The sequence below is a fragment of the Serinus canaria genome, chromosome 13 (genome assembly GCF_022539315.1).
Source record: "Serinus canaria isolate serCan28SL12 chromosome 13, serCan2020, whole genome shotgun sequence".
Classification (NCBI taxonomy): domain Eukaryota; kingdom Metazoa; phylum Chordata; class Aves; order Passeriformes; family Fringillidae; genus Serinus; species Serinus canaria.
In genome coordinates, this window is record NC_066327.1 from 4,675,996 (window position 1) to 4,696,442 (window position 20,447).

Consider the following 20,447-nt stretch of genomic DNA (forward strand, 5'->3'; position numbering starts at 1 on the left):
AGGTCAAGAGAATAGTTACAGCTCAATTTAGCTGTTCTAGGACTTAAAAATATCTTCAAGCTCTGGTAAAATCACATCTGTCTATCATTTTATTGGACATTTATTCTTAGCAGAAAACAATGGGTTATAGAACATAATACACTGGCTTTCATTGTGATTAAAGAGAAACCTTCTGCAGTTTTCAAAGTCTTCCAAAAAAGTAGCCATGAGTCATTTTATGTCAGTGGAAGACTCAAAGTGGCTGCCAAATTCAGACAGTGAAGTTTTATGGAATATTTCTGACTTCCAAACAAAAAGAAACCAAGTCTGAAGAAAACCGTGAGCTGTTCTTATGCCTGTTGTGAAAAAATGAACTCTGAGGGGAAGAGCAGTGCAAGCTTTGGTTACCTATGTCTCAGTCTTTCCCCAAATCAGAAAATACACATTTATTTGTATGTTCTCTCAGGTTTTTTGCAGAAAACGTGGGACCATCAGCCACATTTCCACAGCTGAGGGCTCTCTGATGTGGTAAAACTGCAGAGAATTTCTACCCTGGAACTCTAAAGCCAGCAATAAAGGCTAACAAGTGTTATCTATTTGTATTTGAATGGTAGAGTTACAAGAAATTGTCTCAACTATGTCAAATCCAGACTAAACTCAGTAAAACAGATTTTTCAGTGGAAAGCTGTTTAAATACACATGGCCATTTTCCCCACCTGTGTGTTGTGCACCCCCACACCCAAATAAATGCCTGTGGAAACAGAGGACAGTCCTCAAGACAGAATTTCAGTGATTTTCAGCCTGCTGCAGATACTGATACAGAACTAAGGAAGAGTAATAGGAAAAAAGGAAGTTACTACACTGAGGAGTAATTCAGGATGAACACCTCAGTGTCACTGCCACCTCCTGATCCTGATCCAGCAGCCCCCAGCACCCAGAGCAGCTCCAGCTCCTTAAAATCCGTGCTGATTCCTTAAAGCTGGGTTCTCCACATCCCCAGGCAAAGTGTTGTAAAGACTGCAGAGAGCAGAGCAGTGTCACAGAGGCTGCTGAGAGCACCAGGCTGGCTTGTCACCACGGCCACCCTCCAACAAAGACACAGCTGGACATGGGGAGCACAGTAATTGAACAGTGCCTGATAGCTGGGCACGGTGGTGTACAGAAAAGCAGGTGCCAATCTTTGGGCACCTTGATCTGTCATGTTGTGAAAGCAAAGCCAGCAGGCATTGCTCCCAAAGGCACAGAGGCAGAACACCTGCCCTGCGGGACAGCGGCCGCGATGGCTCTGGGTGGGCACCTCTCCACAGGACACCTGCTCTTCAGCTGCAAGCTGAGATCCTCCTGGGTGCACTTTTATAACCTCCTCTCTCCCTAATCCCACTGGGAGCTGACCCCTGGAGAGTTCTCTGGGGGCTCTCAGCACGTGCTTGTCCCCACAGCCCTGCCCTGTCCCAGGCTGCTCAGAGGCTGCTGAGCTGTGACCCTGCAGAGCTGAGAGAGGGGCTGGAGAAAGGTGAGGTGGAAAATACAGAGAGATACATCTATATGAAATATACAGTCTGCTGAACTGGGGATCACAAGCAGCTCAAGAGTTTGAGATGGAGAACACCAGTTTGGAAATAAATTCTAGAAGAGGAATATGCACATGGCAGCTCAGCAGCTCCAGGGAGCTCCAGGGGCACCCATCACCCTCCTGACTGGTGGGTCTGTGGTCTCAAGGATTCCAGGAACTCTGCAAGAGGTATAAGCCCACCCACTCAGCCTGTCTGCTTGAATCCTAGTCAGCTTTTGTGGGAGTTAGCCAGTCAATAGCCAGCTTTGCCCTTTAAATTTATCAATCTCCTGCTTGCACTACTGGTTATTCTCCAGGAACAGAGCAATCAAACTGCTGGTTAATGCCTGGTAAAGAGTAAGAAGCACAGCTACACACAAAACCACAAAAAAATCAGAGTCTTTGCATTTGTACATGAAAGTGCAGCAGGATCAGTCAGCTGATCCAGGAACATTTAGGAGCTCTGAATCAACTCAACCACAGGAACTTTTCTTAAGCAGAAAACCTTGTGTGTTTTTTGCCATAGGGCTCTGAGTAGCTGCTGCATAGTGCCAAGTGATGAAGTGCAATAATGCCTCCATTTGTTATTCCAGTGGTGAGGATTATGATAACAGTTTTTCATTTCAATGGGTCCATGCAGTTTTAACTTTCTACATCAATTAATGAACATAATTTCAAAACACTTCTATTTTACAAGGCATACATGTAAGCTCTCCACTATCTCTTCATTCTACTACTCACTTAACAAGAAAAAAAGAAAAGGTACTAACAGTGCTACTTCAATTCTATAAGTCATAGAACAGAATAATAAAACTCAGAACTCGGAGAAATTTATCAGTCAACACATAAACTTCAATAAAGAGGAACTAAAATCACATAATTCTAGACTTTTTTTCATTAAGACCCTAAACATGCCTGTCTATTCCTGTGCAGTCACGCATGCTGCCTGCTCACTCTGCACAACCCAGAAGTTAAAAATGCAAAAGACAAGATCATGAAAACATGCAATTATCTGCAATCAGTAAAAAGTTCTTTGAGCTTATGTGTACGTGAGTGGGAGTACATGTAGATGGATTTTCTGAATCATCATTATGGATCCTGCTTTCGTGGTGTTTCCCTTCCCCCTTTTCCCACTCCTATTCATGCCTGTATTTGTTATGAAAATGATACTCCGGCAGCCTGCTAAAAATGACCTTTTTACAGTGCTTTTGCAGTCCTCCAAGTACATGGCCCAAATGTGTTTAAAGTCCTTGGGGATGCTTTTGACTGTGCTTTCCTTGACTCTTTAAAGTGCTTTTGATTTTTAGACAGGCCCAGAATCCATCTATGCAGATTGCAATTGTTTGGAAAGTCCCCACAACCTTTCTGCAACCTTCACATGCAGGAACAAGAGTCAATGAAGGAGTCAGTTCTTGCCTCAGCCTTCAGTCTCAGAGGAAGAACCTGCTCTAGCATATGAACCTATAGCTGCAAGTAAATGGTAAGAGAAAGTCACAAAAGAAAAAGCAAAATTAGAGTGAGGACTTGTTTCACTGCTCCAAGTAGTTGTTTGTTCTGCCCAATATATCCTAGGAAATTGCATTAACAAAAGGAAAGGAAATTTTGTTTCACTCTTCTGTTCCAGAACATTTTGCATCATGTACAAAGATATCAAAATATTGAGACATCATTGAAAATAGGCAGACAATTGCAGAGAGCAGTTGTAGCTTGGAACTTCAACACATTCAGAAACTTCAAGTTTACATGTTCAGTTCAGAAGTTCTGCAGTTGATCTTGACACCCCATCATGGTAAAAAATCTGAACGTGGTATTAAGGACATTTCAGATATTTAATTTCTTTCTGAAAAAAAATTAATATTGCTTTCCCTCACTGTTAAATCCCTCTCCTCATGTGCCCTGTTCTGGGCTTTTTCCATAGGCTGTGCCCAGGCTCAGTGCACTGTGTCCACTCCTGCACTGCAATCAGCTGGAGCACTGCCTGCAGATGTTCCCAGCTGTGCTGCCCCACGATTTTGAGTTCAAGCACTGCACGGTGCACACTGGGATACAGCTCACATTCCTCTCCATCCTTTCTGCCCTCACTGCTGTCCTCAGGCTCACCTGAGTGACTGTGCTGCAATCAGACTGGCAGAGTAACAAATGCAGTTTGAACCTCAGGAAAAGGCAAATATTTTGAAGAGTTCTTTTAAGGTTCATAGCAATTCTTTTCAGGTTAAATTTTCAGATTTCTCCATCTTTAAACTGAACTTGGCACGAATGACCTCAGATTTGGACCATTGGTCCAAATGGTCCAAAATTTGGACAATTGGTCCAAACCTATTTCATAATCATCACAAGGGTGGCCATCATCCTTTCTCCTGAAACACAGAAGAAACTTCAGGATGCCACAGTCTTCCTTAAAGCCTAGCATCACATCCTTATGAGCAAGCACAAAGAAATTACAGACATAGATATAAAATTATCTTTGCAACTGAAAGATTTGGACTGAAAATATTTCAAATTATGAGCCTAATTATGAGAACTGAAGAATAAGAGTAATTTCTATTTAATTCTACCCCTTTTTTTTCCTCCTGAATTAAGTATTATTAGTTATAATGGTAACAATTAATTTTACATCAATATAAAGTACTGAAAGAGGCCTTAATAAATCAGGCAATCTCAGTGAAACATCCATCCATGGAAGCTCCTCTGTTCTCCTCCCTCACCAGTCATCCCAGTGCCCATGTGGGATTCTCATCCCAGAGGATTCCTGCTGTGTGAGGAGCCAGTGGAACCTCCCCTGCAAAGCCATTCCTTTCTCCCTGTGCACTCAAAGCATTCCCAGCTTTAAAGCAGAGCACTGCCCCTCTGGCTGTCAGCAAGGAAGGAGACCCACCCTGGGAGGTTCAAAGGCAGCATTTTCATCACACATCCCCTTGGAAAGCAATGATGAAAGCAGCAATAAAGGAACCCCTCTCAACTGGAGAAGGTGGAAACCAGCACTTTGTTAGGAGGAGGAGATGCTTTGAAACAGACTGCAAGAGCACAATAAAAGTTAAAGAGCATTAAACAGCAGCTCTGAGCCTAAAGGTAAAGCAGCTAAATACTGCAGAAATGAACCATAAAAATAGCACCATAAAAATGCTACAGCCATGCATTACTGTGTCCTTACTTAGAGATATTTCAACCCTTCCATTACAGACCCTTATTTCAAAGAAAACAGAGTGATTCTGCAGCCAGCCTGGGAGCCTGCAGCCATAAGGCAGGGAAGGGAAGGCACAGCCCCTGTTTGTTTACCTGAACCAGGAACAACCACCCTAAGATCAAGCACACATCCCTGGAAGTGTTCCAGGCCAGGTTAGCCAGGGCTTTGAGGAGCTTGATCTAGTTGAAGGTGTTCTTGCCCATGATGATCCTTAAGCTCTTTCCAACCCAAACCATTCCACAATTCTAATAAGTGCAGTTAGGAACTCTGCACAGGCATGTTGCAAACTCAGAGCTCCTCTAGAAGCAATGAGCTGCTGCAATACAGATAAATGTAATTATGCAACAAATTCAGCACCACAAAGAATACACAAAGATTTGGGCACAGTTGCCTGAAAAGGCCACATGAAAACATGTGTAAGCAGTAAAAGCTTCCTTTACATCATGACAAAAATAAACCAAATGTGATTAACAACCTCCAATCAATACTGAAACAAAAGACAGAGAAAGGATATATTTGGAAAATGTGATGTCTTCACACAGTCTGAATTTAGCCCAAACTATCTAAGACAGCAAAGGAACAAAGGGAAGGTTAAAATATTCTTACCAGAAAGAAAAAAAAAAGGCAACATGCAGACGTGTGTTGTATTATTCAATGATTTCAGCACTTGGTACTGTTAGATAAAGAGACATCTGGAATCTAAATTGTGATCTGAGTTTTGTAGTGCTGACACAAAGCATTCCCTTCAGACAGCTCAGGTGCCACCTTTTGTTTCATAATCACTAACGTGACCACTTGCACATCATTTTCAGTAGAGAGCAGAATCTACTGAAGGTAACTGAAAGATGAAAACTAAGAGTTATGAAACCCTCTCTTGATAAAGCAGGTGCTGTCAGGGCTGGCTTTGCCTCCTGAGCGCTCCTCTACTGAGATTAATAAACAGATAACAAGATTAAAAAATTAGAGTCGTGCACTGTGAAGAGGCAGCATGAGAGGGGTCAATGTTCTGCAACAAGCTAAAGCTTTAAAGTAAAGGCTGAAGTAAAAAGTTACCAAAAAAGACACCTTTTTTTTTTTTTTTTTTTGTGTGGCTACTGGTATTAATGTAGATGAAACACCAGTTTTAAAGCGAAAGAATTACAGGGTAATTCTTAAAGCCTCAATGATTTCACAAGCATCAGTTTCAGTCATTTTTGAGTTAATATTCTTGTGATGAAACTTGTCATCAAGCCCTGTCAGGTGTGTAATTTCAGAAAAGAACTAAAATCGATCCTGAAGCAGCTCTGGAACAGTCTTGGAAGACAGCAATTCTGCCAGGACATTTTCTAATAGCTTAATGCTTGCCTGTGACAAACCTGTCTTCCAAAAAGCTGCAATTAACTGTGGGGCACCCTCCAAAAATAATAGTATTCACAAAGTAACCTTTTGTCATGTACACACACACTCCCAGAGGTTGCAGGATAAGAAAAAAAGAGAAGAACCAAGTCAGTAAAGGCATTCACAGTCACCTCTGGCTGGGAACAGGTACAAAATCAGACAGTACCAGCCAGACAAATGCCCACTGCTGTGGCTCGGGATGCCAGGATTATGGCAAGGAATCCTTTTGTGAATATCCCAAGGAATTCCCTCCAGGCAAAGTGATTGGTAAACTGGGACAGTCTTGAGCCTTCAGAAAAGACACATTTCAGGTATTGCTGTACCCAAGAACAATTCCATGAAGGAAGAGGCAGGCCAGGCACAGCACATGGCCACTCTACACCAGAATGAAAAGTAGCAATGAACCACGCTGCAAGAACCACTCTGGCTGAACAGGACCAACACTTCTATCTTGTAACTCTTAGCAATAAATAACAAATTCAGGATGTCCAAATTAAGTTCTATAAAATAGCAGAGGTTCTCACAGAAGCAGCAGTTCTGACTTAAGGTTTTTAGGATTTTTTATTTTTTTTTTTTTTTAAATTTGGCCCAAGTTAGCTCCAAATGTTCAGTAAGCAAGAATACCTTTCCCTTCCTTTTTTGGCTGTCTCCACTTTGGATAACCTGAATCTGCTTTCCACTTCTTCATGGCAGCCACGTTCCCATTTTAGCAGAGCAGGACAAAGTGAGGGCAGCCCCCTGTGCACACCCCAGCCCAGCACAGACTCCCTGCCCCTTCCAGGCTCATTTGCTCACCATGGAGCTGTAACCCACCACTGATTAACCCCTGAGTAACACCAGCCTCGGTGTTAGCTCCAACACCAGCTCCTCCCAGAGCTCCAAACCAGAGGAGCAGTCTTTAATCAAGTGTTGGAGGGGCTGGGCTGGGGCTGCATGGGGCTGTGACTCCCCCAGATGTGGCTCCTCGGGCTGTGATCCAGCAGAGCCCCATTAAAGCCCTGGGAGGCTGCAAACCAAACATAACATCCCAGAAAGCTGTGGCAACCATGCAGCTGAAAGCCTGGCACGAGCCAGCGCTCCCAGCAGCCCAGCTCCTCCACCTGCTCGCTGTGTTTGTCACTCTCTGGGCAAGCAACACCACCCTGCTCCTCCAAGCACTCGATTCAGCACCACAGTGGCTGATTTTAAATTCTAAGAGATCAGCTCTGCCAACTCTGCTATTTAAAGTGCAAGTTAAATATGTCTGACATTCCATACCCCAAATGACAACAAACCAGAATATTTAGACCAGCAGCAAGTCAGGCATTTATTTATTTATTTATTTCTCTGTCAGGCCTAAGTGCTGCACCTTTTCATTTATATGCTGCTGTTTGCCCCACAGGCATCAAGCTGTTAACATGTACAAAAGAGATTAAAATGAACTTGCATGCTGGATGAGGTATAAATTACAATTATAGTACTGTCAGTCATGAATCTCGGATTGTTTCTCCAAGTCTCCCAAAATGCATAATGTCAAGTGAGCCTCTGTTTGTTGCTTCAGGAAAGGCAAAATGTATAATTTTTCAGCAGCACAGCCAATATGAATTCTAAGTTGTCCCTGAGCCTGTGATATAAATATGCTGTATTAATGGCATGAGTTGTGTATGCAAGGAAGGTCCAAGTCAACAAAAGGCTTTAAAATGGGATGTGAGCAGCTTTATTCACTGTGCACCTTCCAGTGCAAAGCAGAGTGGGGCTGCTGGCTATTCTCACGCCACTCACTCCCCATGCTGTGTCAGAAAAACCACTCCTGACACAGAGGACACCAAAAACAACTCCCAGCAATGCAAGAGTGTTCTCTGTGTGCTTTGGAGGACCAGTGGCATCCCCCAGGGTGTCCATCCCCACCACCTACTGTCAATGCACAGCGAGCTCCGTGGCAGGTAAGAGCCACAAATCTGACTCTAGGTTCTCAGAAGGCTAATTTATTACTTTATGATACTATATTATATTAAAGAATACTAAAGAATACAGAAAAGATACTAAATGCTAAAAAGATAATAATGAAAACTCCTGACTCTTTCCTGACACAGCTTAGCCCCAGTTGGCCAATGAGTCAAAACAACTCACACCAGAATCCAACGGAACAATCACCTGTGGGTGAACAATCCCCAAGCACATTCCAAAGGAGCACAACACAGGAGAAGCAAATGAGATAAGAATTGTTTCCCTCTTCTCTGAGGCCTCTCTCGCCGCCTTTCATCTTCCCAGGAGAAAAGCCCTGGATGAAAGGATCCCATTTAGGGAATGTGAATGCCAGAAGCACCCACCTGGTCTCGAGGGGCACGTTGCTGTTGAGCACCCAGCTGTCCTGGAGCTGCACGGACTCGGGGGTGGTGGCCAGGTCGTTGGGCGCCGGCGCGGGCGCGTGGATCTGGTTGCGGCGGTTGGTGAGAGAGTTCCTGTTGAGGGAGTTGGCAGAGGAATGGTGATGGGACAGGGAATGGTTGTGAGGAGGAGGGAGAGGCGGCCTCAGCGTTGATTGGCTGTGATGATTTGAAGGGCCTAAAAAAGAAAAGAAAAACAAATCACAAATGTGTGCGGTGGCACTGCTCTCCTCGGTGTTTGCAAGGGAAAAGAGATTGTGCCTCTTGGACCTGTGGGCATCAAAGCCTGGGCAAATCAGATCAGTGGTTACTGGAGATCAGCAACACAAAACAGGGTTTCCAGCCTGCCCAGCTGGCATGCTGACAAAGACTCTATTTAAATTTTAAAATACTTCATGGATTCTCCCTGGAGAAAGTCTCCTCAGTGGAGCAGCCAGGATAGCAGCCTAGCTGGACCATTCCCTCCATCTACCAGGAGGAAATTTACACTCTCTGCTTCTATCAGGGACTTGGAGCAGATGAGCTTTAATGGATTAAAAATAACCTTTGAGAATATGGTCTTTAGGCCCCTATAAAACTTAATCAGAGAAATCAATCTTCTTTCATTCACTGTATTTTACCAATCAGCTTCAAATGAACAGGGTTTGTGCCAGCACAAGAAGATTAAACTCCAAATATGAAAAGAGAGCAGCAAGGCAGTGATGGTATCTTTCATGTTATTCCATTTGATCAGGATTTGGCCTTTATTTTTCTATTGAGTAATGCCACAAACATACAGCAAGATCTGGAAATTATGCAACTCTTTCAGATTCTTTCGCTGAAAAATGACAGATGATATTTTTTAGTGATAAGGAAAGATATAAACTTTTCTCATTCTTTGAGTACTGACATGTTTGAGTTGATAATAAAAAATATTTTTTCTAATCATTAAGGCAAATGGATTAAAATCACATCAGCACATGAAAAGAAAATCTGAAAAGCAGGTGTCATTCGAAAATTTTCACTCTTCTAAACATAAATGTAGACTGGTAAATAAATTCATATGCAATTCCACACATTACAATAAATTATGTCTAATAAAAACAGCAAAAGAGAATAAAAAAAACAAACACTATTATGAACTGTATGCTTTAGACATTGTATCAAGTTGTTTTCTAGTGAACATTAATCAGTAATACTAGAGAAATGATAATTTTAATGATGCATGTTTGTTTTTAGAAACTGAAGCAAAGTACTTCATTGTACTTAATGAATCAAATAATAAAAAGAAAGCATCACAAAACATCATTTGCAGCAAGACTGATCTTTGTCACATGAAACAAAGAAGTCTAGAAAAGCTGCTGAACTGAGTAATTACTGAAAGTTAATGAAGGCCAATATTTATTTAAAAAAAAAAAAAAAAAAAAAAATAGACACAAAATGACACCCGAAACCCAACCCCCAGAGCAGCAGGAGATTTCCCCAGCACGGAGCCCTGAGCTGCAGCAGCACTTGGGGACAAGGCAGGGGTGACCTGCCAGGGCTGGGCTGAGGGTCACACTCGAGCATCTCACAGGGTTTTGCACCTGACCCCAGGGCTGTAGCCCAGGGCAGCTCTGTGCTGGCACTGCTCTGCAGACTGGCAGGGAAAGAGCCTCCTCCTAACAGCAGCACACCAGGCAGCAGAGACACCAGCAGCTTTGGAGAGGCTGTTCATGTTCAGCATTTCTCAGGGACAGAGCCAGCTTTACTGGGACTTACACAAGTATAACTCGTCCTCTGACAAGGAACTTTAATGAATAATAATAAATTGTGCATCCTCCACATGTTGCCTTAAATCTACCCAGCAGTTTCTTTATCTTTTTTGAATGCCTGTTGCCAGAAGGTACACCCTGTGGGAATGTCAGCTGCTTTAAATACAAAGTCACCTTTTATGAACACATCCTAAATTTTAAGGCCATCATATGTGCAGCTCTCCTCACTATCCTTGGCTCTGTCTTATCTAAGCATAAAAGAGACTGTTTAGCCAATAAAGTTTGATGTTTAAAACCCCCATTTGGACCTCCAAGAACATCAAATCTCTAATCTGTACCAGGTCCTGTGCCATTCCACAGCAGCATGCAGAGCAAGACACAGCAGGAAGAAAATGTGTTTGGACAATATCCACATGCACAGAAGCTTAAGTGGAATTACTCTCCTACTCTGTGCTCTGACTTTAAACAAAGCATGCTTGGATTTCAATAAGTGAATATTTATGAGTGATAAAATACAAATATATGCCCTTGTGTTAATAGTTACTTCAAAAGATTCATGTGCATCATGTTTTCTCAATTTACTTTAGATGCAGCTTTTCCTTCCCAAGGATAAGTACAAAAAAAGTCATACCCACATAAACAAAAGAGTTTTGCACTGAGAGCCACAAAAGCACCAGTTAAATAAAGACTCTGAATCTTGTCACCACAGTATCAGGGAGGCTGTTCTTAAAAGTGAGCCAAGTGCACATCAGTGACAATGAACAGCATTTCTGTGAGACTAAAAAAGAGCTGAAATCAAATTACCACAGATTATTTAATCTGCCTCAAGATTCAGCTCCCACACAGTAAATGTAAGATCCTTTGCAAAATGGGCTGTGCAGAGGCAACTGAACTCACACTGCAGCTGCAAAAACTCTGAAATCTGGTGCAAGACAAATGTAGCATTTAATATAGAAAAATAAACAAATACCAATATTAACATCATATAAATATTATATGGCTTCTATTAAAATGTATAAAAGCTTATATATATAAAAAGTACTAAGTAGGGACATGCACACACTTGTGTATATATGAGAGAGATAAAAGCTTAATGTGCTCCTCTTCATAAACCTGTTCAAATGAATCAAAAGCAGGAGCCCAACACTGTTCAGCTTGCCAGGGATATAAAACTGGATTCACATCTGAATATTGAGCACTTCTCCAGGAGCATCTTTGCCTAAATTAAAACTTCACCAGCAGTACCTGCAAATCTGCTGGGCTCTGAAGCTCAGAGGAGGAAATCACTTGTCCCACAAATAAAGGATCCAAAGGACTTGGCCCCATGGATCCCATGGCATGACCCACTCTGGCCCCTGGAAATTGCCTTTGATTTGGAGGCCTAAGCACAATGAGTGTCTTGATGGAGTACATCTGGCTTTTTACATCAGCAAATAGATTTTATTTTTGGTACAGCAGCAGCCAGTATTGGTCTGGGGGACAACACTGAGGAAATGATGCCCTTTCTCAATTATTAGCTGAATTAGTCATTTCACCAGGATACACTCTACAAGCTCAAACATTTAGAATTTAAGGAAAAGTCTTTTAAAACCATAGTGAAAATCAAAGACCTGGAAATGTGAAATACTGGTACTCTTCACACTTAGGCTTTTAAATATTTTTAAATTTCTCATTTAGATTCACAAACAGTCAACATATATAATTCCAATCAATTTTAGTACACATTGATTGTGCTGAGCATTTTCAAAAAATCATGGCCTGGTGTCCACATAATCAACATGTCATTCTTCAAGAGATCTTACTGCAGTCAAGAATATCAGCAGCACTCGTTGCAAATTAGAAGTTGAGTGAGGGTAAATTGTGTTGCAATTAAGTAATCTGAGAATACAAAGTCTGATCTGTGCAGCTTTGAAGCAATCATAAGCTACCCAATTGACTTAGTTGGGTTTAATCAGAACAAAAATACTAAAAAATCAAAATGTTTCTCAGTTTGTTCTTTTACCTGATGAAACATTTAAACAAAGCAGGCTGGCACAGAGCACATCCTTCAGGAGCCTGTGCAGCATAGCAGTGCTGCTGTGGCACAGCCTGGCAGCCCCAGGGGTCACAGAGTTACAGGTCCATCAGTGATGGCTGAGAGCTCCTGAGCACACCCTCCCAAACATCACTGCTTGGCTTTTTTACAATCCAAACGCTGACTAAAACACAAAAGAAAATTCAGATCTGCTTTAACATGGTCAAATAGTTTTTTCTTTGGTACACTCACCTAACTCATGCACCAAATCCAAGCAACACAATGAGGAGAGCAAGCTGATCTCCCCCCTCACAGGTGAAATACAAAGCAGAACAGGCAGCATCCCTAATCTAAGCAAAGCAATTGCTTCCCTGCATCCCAGTTCTTTGTCAATACTACCTCAAAAAGTAATGGAGATTGTATCTTAGTTGTGCTGAATTATCCTCTGTGACATTATTAAATGCTAAAGAGACATTACACCTCCTCATCACTCCTTTTCACAAAGAACTAAAAGGGAAAACCCAAACATGTATTATTTTTCTGAAATGAACAATGACACAACTATTTCCTTATGCTTTAAACAATGCAAACACTGAACAAAAAAACCCCAAAACTGAAGCTGATGAGCTGAAAGAAAATCATTAAAAAGCCCACAGACAACCCTTGTCAGCCAGCATTAGAAACCTCGTCTGCAGCACTGCTGCTTCTTTATTCTATAATCCCTCTGCCACTCTGTTTTCCCAACATATCATCCCATCCCATGAGTAAGGGGTGTTTCACAGAACCACAGGGCCACCCTCCAAGCTAAATCCATCTTCCAAGGAAGCTCACATCACTCTGAGTCAGGGACAGCAGGAGTGTGACAGTGGCACAGGAGCTGCTGTGCCCAGCCCCAGCCTCCAGGGAGCTTGGCAGGGTGGCACCAGGGCTCCTGCCCAGCATCACAGGCCAGGCTTTGTGCTGTCTCTGCTCCAGTTCTCCTGTTTGTTTGCTTCATTCTCTACATTGCTTTGTGCTAGGCCCTCACTCAATGGCATCTCAATGTTTTGAAAATGTTTTCAACACATGCTGCACAGAAGAAAGTTATCTCACTGCTAACCATGGATACCATTACCCCTCTCTCCTGTTGTCTGAAACCCAAGACATTTGCCAGGTGTTCCTTCTTTTGTCTGCCTGGTTTTCTACACTCCTTGAGGCAAGAATAGGTTGAATGACTGGCTGTCATCCCAGACTGTACATTTCAAACTGAAAATTCAGTAAATGTGTGATATGAAACAGTAAGTCACTTATCAGTGTCTGCCAGTGCATTGCAGCCATGGGCCCAGCACAATATTACAGTACAAAATTAAATGCTGCTCTGACAAAAAAAAAAAAAAAAAAACAAAAACAAACACAAAAACCCCAAACCAACCAAAAAAAAATAGTAGAAATACCCCACTGCTTGCCCACAATATCCAGTGTGCACAGTCATACAAGCAAAAGCAAAACTGGATCCTTCAGCAGGAGTCAAACCTAAGGGATTACAATCCCATAACCACCTCTCTCAAATGAGGGTCACCTGCAAAAAGGTTCAAACTCACTGCTCTACAAGACAGTATTCCCTGAGACACCATGTACTAATTATATTTGTTGAAATACATCACTTAAATATTCATTATCACACTGCATGAGGTGCATGGGCTGCATGAAATAATGTCTGGTCAGTGGCAAATCACATCCCTTCAATAATAATGTTTATGCAGACTCAGTGTCCTGGGGCACTTCACATTTGTATATATGAGCATGTAACACATATATGAAAAGGCAGGCACTCTATTTTAAATATTGAAAGAGAAGTTGGAGTTCTCTTCTTTCTGACTGAAAAAGAATCAGCCCACATATTCTTCAATCTATCTTTTAATTTAGTTTCCCAATACTGACATAAGTATGGAACATATTTCAGAGAGTTTAAGGATGTATTTACCTTCAGCTCAGGTACATGAGCACTATTCACACTATTGTTTGAAGAAGGCACTGATGTAAGAAGGACTAAAAAGAAAAGCAGGCAGTTCTATTTCTAAGCAATGAAGCTCGTTATAATGATGACATTTGCTGTCATCATTACCATGGAACATTCTAGAGCAGAAAGGTAAATGCTGTTCTCTAGGCTTGGCTCTGCAGAATGGGAAAGAGCTGGACCCTGTCTAAAGACTCAAATTCTTGCCTGAGCTCAAACAATTTGAAGCACTGGGAATCACACAAAGTGAAAATGAAGACACAGATTTTTCTGAAGAACACACAGAAATTTCTGAACAGAAATATTTAGGCCAGCAGTGGAACCTGGTGACATTTTCCTGACAGGATTATGGCCTGAAAGCTGCTGCTTCTCTGACTGGTCTGTGGGGTACCCTGAAAATTGTCGTGGTGACATAAGAATAACTGTGCCATCATTTCCAATTCCTTGTGAGCCCTGAGTCAGGTGCAATAGAAAGTCATCCCTGAGGCTGTTACAGCAGCACTTAGGATCTTGCATCACCCAGTCAGCTGGAACTCTTGGTTTCCAAGGGGCAAAGAAATGCCAGTCACAGGTGGTTTAATGCAATGGTTTAATGAAATAACCTTGGTTATTTCAGAAGTGTCACAGAAGGCATCACACAGTGTCCAAAACACTCTTTTTTTGTTAAACCCAACCTCCTAAAAATTTCATACCAGAAAGAGTCTCTCAAAACAAATTTCTAAAGTAATTATGTCAGAAAGAAGATCTACTAAGAAACTGAGCTTTTTAATAAATCAGCCTTCGAGGTGCTGCAGCTCTTGAAGAGAAGGAATGGTCTATCAGCAGAGTAAGGATTTGGAATCTTTCTGCTCTTTGAAGAATCTGTAAGGTCAAGTTGCACCACTGAGAAGTTTGGCAGCTGAACTACAAATGAAATGAAATATATTGAACCAGGCTTTCAGCATCACGTAATTTCTCTGTTTCTGAGGCAGTATTATCTCTTCCCAGCAGCACTAAATTTTTCAATTTCTTATTTTTTTTCTCTTATTCATCTTATACTACTGCCTTAGGACAACTCACCATAATGCACAGTGCACACCAATCTGGATTTTTTTTTTCAGTTCAACAGCAGGATCAACAAAACCACAATATTTTTCTTGTCTAAAAGGAAAAAAAACCCAAAAAGTTCTATCTTGCAACAAGGTTCTTCAATGGGTTTTCAGAGTTTGACCATTTTTTTTCCAAAAGTACTTACAATATAACTCCTTTGTCCCTCAAAAAGCCTGAAAATAATAATTAAAAACAGTTTTACTTTTAGGCCTGATAATCAACTGATGGAAACAAACAGTGATATATAAGCATCATTAACATGAAGGCTCACTGACATATACCAGCAAACAGAGGGTTCCTGGAGGAGCTACCTGGGAGAATTCAATTTCACAGCTCCTGGGAAGCCAGTTATTTACTACCTGGACCATCTGCTTCTCAACATGTACAACAGGTAAAAATAATTTGTGTGGAATATATGGAAAAAGTAAGAGGAATGTTGCATAATTCTAGAGTAAAGAAAAGCAAATATAATGCAATGTACATGTTGCACTGGATCAGGCTTTTCAATGGGTTATTTCTCTTTTTAAATGCAGGCAAGATACAAGGAGGTACAAGACAGAAACAAGGATTTGTCTGCCTCCAGGGTACTGCAAGCTGCAATACTACATGACTGGCATTTCTTTCACAGGCAGTGAGATTTCATTTGAATTCTTTATTGGTTGTTATTGGACTAAAAAGGAAAGTCACAAACCATTCAGATAAGAAGTCCTGTTTAAGTTTCCTGACTTTTCAAGGTACCAGAGATGTTATCTTCAGCTACTACAAGTAAAATATTCTGTTACTCAGGTGAAACCGTGGCTTAATGAATAAAATACAGAAAATTATTTTATTGTAAATTAAATTAATTAATTAACTGTAAAAAGCTGAATGAAAGGCCTCACACAGTTTATCACTCAGCACATGAGCCAACATTAACCCAGCAAATCTTAAACAATTCTTTAAATAAAGGTTTTGTGTGTGAAGGAAAAAAAAAAAAACAAAAAACCAAACAACTACAAAGCAACTGCAACCCCCCAGTCTGTTTTACAAGGTAAAACAAAGAAATGAATACAAGATGATTTCAGCTGTGAGAATGATGGGGCTCTCTCACTGGGAGCTTCTCAAAGTCCAGTGCCTGATGTGCCCTTCTGCAGGGGCTGATCCCAGGTCCCACCACCCTCAGCCTCAGTGCCAGCCCTCCTCACCCCGGTGTGGCAGAGCCTGGCAGCAAAGCCAAGCCCCAGGGGATGCTCTCAGGGATGCAGGGCTCAGAGCAGGGCAGAGGAGCTGCAGCCCAGCCTGGGGAAGGCCAGTGCTGCTTTGGGAGCTGCTGCAGTGCTGCCTCAGAGCAGCTCCATCCCAAACAGCCCTGCCTGCAGCTGCCTCTCAGCCTGAACAGAACCAGAACAGACCTGCAAACCAGAACATTTACTGAGCAGCACCAGCGTGATGAGGCACCCATGGAGCTTGTGCTGGCCAGCAATTCTCTCAGGAGCACTGCAGCAAATACTTCCCTACCACTGCATTTACCATGGAAAAATCTCCTGCAAGCTAGAAACTCACTCTGTAGCAGAGCAGAAAGCAAACAGCCCACTGAGAACTGTCTAGGTAGAAAAGATCAAGTGTTGTTTTCTCTAAATAGCATCACTAACATCTTGCAAAGAGTCAATCCTTACCAAGACATTAAACCTCCCTGCAATTCTCTATTAAGGGAGCCTGAAGAGACTCTCAGAACAAAGCTGTTGTGGTATTCACATACTCTCTGAACAGAGGGAGACACAATTCTCTCTCCCAGGATTTTTCCTGGGGAAGGCAGTAAGAAAGCTCAGAGAGAGAAGAGAAAACAATTCTTATCTCTACTTGCTGCTCTTGTTGCTTGGCACATGTGGAATGTGTTATGGAGATTGTTTAATGAAGAGTGATTTGTTAACTGGACTCTGCTGATGGTTGTTTGGACTGACTGACCCGTTAGGTCAAAGCTGTGTTGTGACTGCCTGGTAAGGGGTCCCAGGTTTTTCTTTAGTAGTATAGTATAGTATTAATATGTAATATAACTTAATGTAATACAGTATAGCTTCATAAAGCAATTGTTCAGCCTTCTGAATCATGGAGTCAGAGCACATTGGAGTGGAGTCACCATGGAGTCAGCCCCCTGGCTGAGGGCTGTCCTGCATTGATAGGCTATGGGTTTTTCCATTTTTTTTTTTTTTAATTAAATAGACCCATCTAATTGCTTACAATTTGTGAAACAGGAAACACCATCACTTCCCACCTCCTGGGGCTGTGCTGCTGCTGCCCCCCTGCCCAGCTCCCACAGCAGCCCCACAGTGCAGCTGTGCTCTGGGCTGCCACTTCAGATATGCCCTGCTCTTCCCTGGCCACCACGGGGAAGGCAATCCAATCCCCAGCCTGAAGAGGCTGTGAAATCATCCTGGCAGATACCAAACACTGGAGTGGTCCCACATTACCAGAACAAACAGGAAGCAGGGAACTGAAATGCCTTCCAGCAATGCTGCTTGTTCCCAGGGTCAAGGGGAGTGGGACCAGCCCAGCCCCAGCCGTCCCCTGCCCTGACACAGGGCTGGGAGCACAGCCTCACCCCAGCTTCTCACACCAGCACCAGCTCTGCAGGCCTGATCAAGGACATGGTTTTATCTGTCTGAGACCAGCATTGCAAAGTAAAAGCCACCCAAGTGAAAAGCCACAGAAATATGGTATTATTGGAGAAAGGAGGAAACAGATTTCACTTCCTACTTGAGGTGTAAAAAGCATCTATCATAATTGCATTATATACTGTTTTTTCCTTCAGAATGTCTGAGGCTGCCACAGAATTAAGTGGTGTTTGATACTGTGAAAAGAGTGAAAAAAACCCTCACTCTGTAGCACAGCAGAAAGGAAACAGCCCACAAGTGCCATACAGCTCTGAGGTGCCATGCTGTGTTGATAATCATGACAGTGACAACACTAAAGAAGATTTTAAAATTGGGAAAAGAGGATGACCACAATATTTTATCCAACTAAAGACATAGGAGACTAGAGAGCAGTTAAAAATCAAGATATCAATTTGGGTAAAACCTCTGTGACTCTGCAGAAATTGCTAGCAGCTTTTTCTAATGATGTGAAACAATCAAAACCTGTTCCTGAAATCTCTTCTTTACCCTGAAGTGTGGATTGCAGGAATCCCTTGGACAGAAAAGGTTCATGGCAGGTATGGCCATAATATGATATATGAATTTCAGCAAACCCAGAGACCAAGGAAGAAAAGTTTTTGATACTGAAGTTGGCTTGTGAAATCATGGCAGAGGAGGAAAGACGAACATTCTGCAACCAGTCAGACAATTCGACTTCTTTGAGATATGGGGCAAGCAAAGTCAGAAGAAGAGATAGGACAAAGACACAAATGTGTCCTAAGAGCTCTTACAGAAGCTTCTCCCACAGAGAAATGAAGCTTTTGGCAATTATGTGTGATACATTATAGGCCACAGGCAGATCAGCAAGGAGCTAGCAGCAGAGGAGAGCAGAAGCTCACTGACACCTGCTCTGTACCAGACAATGTTTGGACAGGGTGGGGCAGTAAATCTGGGTCAGATTTAGTCTGGTAGACCTGGATCAAGAGTCTCCTCCTCCACACGTTTTGAAGCAGTCTCAGCCATTGCTGTTTCCACCTCTCATGAGCTCACTAGAAGAACGAGCCCATTTGCATTAATTTGTCAACACTTCTAATACAGCAGATATTAAATTGCAATTCTATATTTGAAAAATCCAATAACATTATTTTAATTTGATATCACAACTAGGACACAGAATGACAGCACACAATCTCCTATTTCTAAATTATTATGCAAGAAAACTCTGTGTTAAATCTGCCATAGAGACATGCTTACTTTTCTTCACAGACCTTCTATGAACCACATTGTCAGAGGAACATTTAGGAACACATGTGTTGTCAAACTTAAGAAATTCCAAGGCAAAGAGGACTTCTTTTCCCCTAAACATGTGTAGTGTTTAAAGTGAAAGTTGTTTTTGTTATATTGTTACCAGAAAAATAACAGATATCTATGGTTTTAGGTAGTGGGATGCTTACTAGGTGTCCATACTTACCATGGAATGAATGAAAATCAAATTGCTTTAAAAAATAAAGTTATCTGATTAAATTATTGCTGTTGGGTAGCTGTGACTCCATATCAATAAAAGTTACCTTACAAATAAAAAAAAATACATTGAAGATATCAATTTATTTTTAGTAATTTTGTCTGTTATGTGTGAAAGATTTTAATTTACACTCATTTATCAACTCAGACAATTTCACTAATGGAGGAATTAATTTTGATAACAAAAAACCAAACTGCACTTTCAGAAGGTTATCAGAAGGTGGGTACAGTCACATGGATCAGGAACAAGTTTAATTTTTTTAACACAGCTCTTAAAAATCAGGGTTTTCTTATACACAGTACTAAAGGAATAAGATGCCTACATAGAAAAGATTTCGTTTCAAATGAATGCACCTGAAAGAAATATTCACAAACATGAGAGGGCAGAGGAGACCTTAAACTGGACAGTTTAACATGGTAGAGAAAGGGACCCTAAACCCAATCATGCTGCACTGTGGCAACCTTGGCTGTGGGGTTTTTATCTCTCAAAAGTGACTGCAGTCAACGACACACACATGGAAATGATCAATACCAACAAGAGAATGTAACAACAGTGATAACACCTCGTGTTCTACACAGGATCTGCTCTGTGTTCTTCTCATGGGCTTCACAAACAAACCCAGTAAGGAAAGGATGTTATCAGAATTTTATTGAAACAGAGGGTGGAGAACTCACAGGGAATTGTGTGCCCAAACTCTGGTTCACCAGTTTCACCCAGGTCTTTCTCTTCTTCCAACATCTGACGGGTTTCTCCAGTCACAACCAACTAAAACATGTGAAAAATAATTCCAGTGGGTGCGTCCCATGTTTAACTCTTATCTCAAACAGGTTTGGTTTGGGTGTGTTTGATTTTTAAAAGCGGAATATTTCAATTACACCTCTCAGTAAGCAGAAATTAATGAGGAAACATCTACACTGGATGAAGATGTACAAATGCAGTGTTCTGCCAGACCTCTTACACCTGTTAAAAACAAGGAAAAAACCCCAAACCAACGTCACACAGCTGATTAGAGATTTTTCCATTTGA

General features: G+C 41.7%; 1 protein-coding gene across 1 annotated transcript in view; it reads right to left on the reverse strand.

Annotated features, from left to right (window-relative positions):
• The window catches only part of TENM2 (teneurin transmembrane protein 2), a 187,608-nt gene extending 167,449 nt beyond the window's left edge, over nt 1–20,159 (reverse strand). Inside the window, exons 1-3 of the mRNA XM_050979861.1 lie at nt 20,096–20,159; nt 8,402–8,636; nt 3,848–3,888 (exon numbers count right to left, since the gene is read on the reverse strand). Of these exons, the coding sequence (XP_050835818.1) occupies nt 3,848–3,888; nt 8,402–8,636; nt 20,096–20,159 (340 nt within the window). The remainder of the gene's footprint in view (nt 1–3,847; nt 3,889–8,401; nt 8,637–20,095) is intronic.
• Nucleotides 20,160–20,447: the final 288 nt, after the last annotated feature.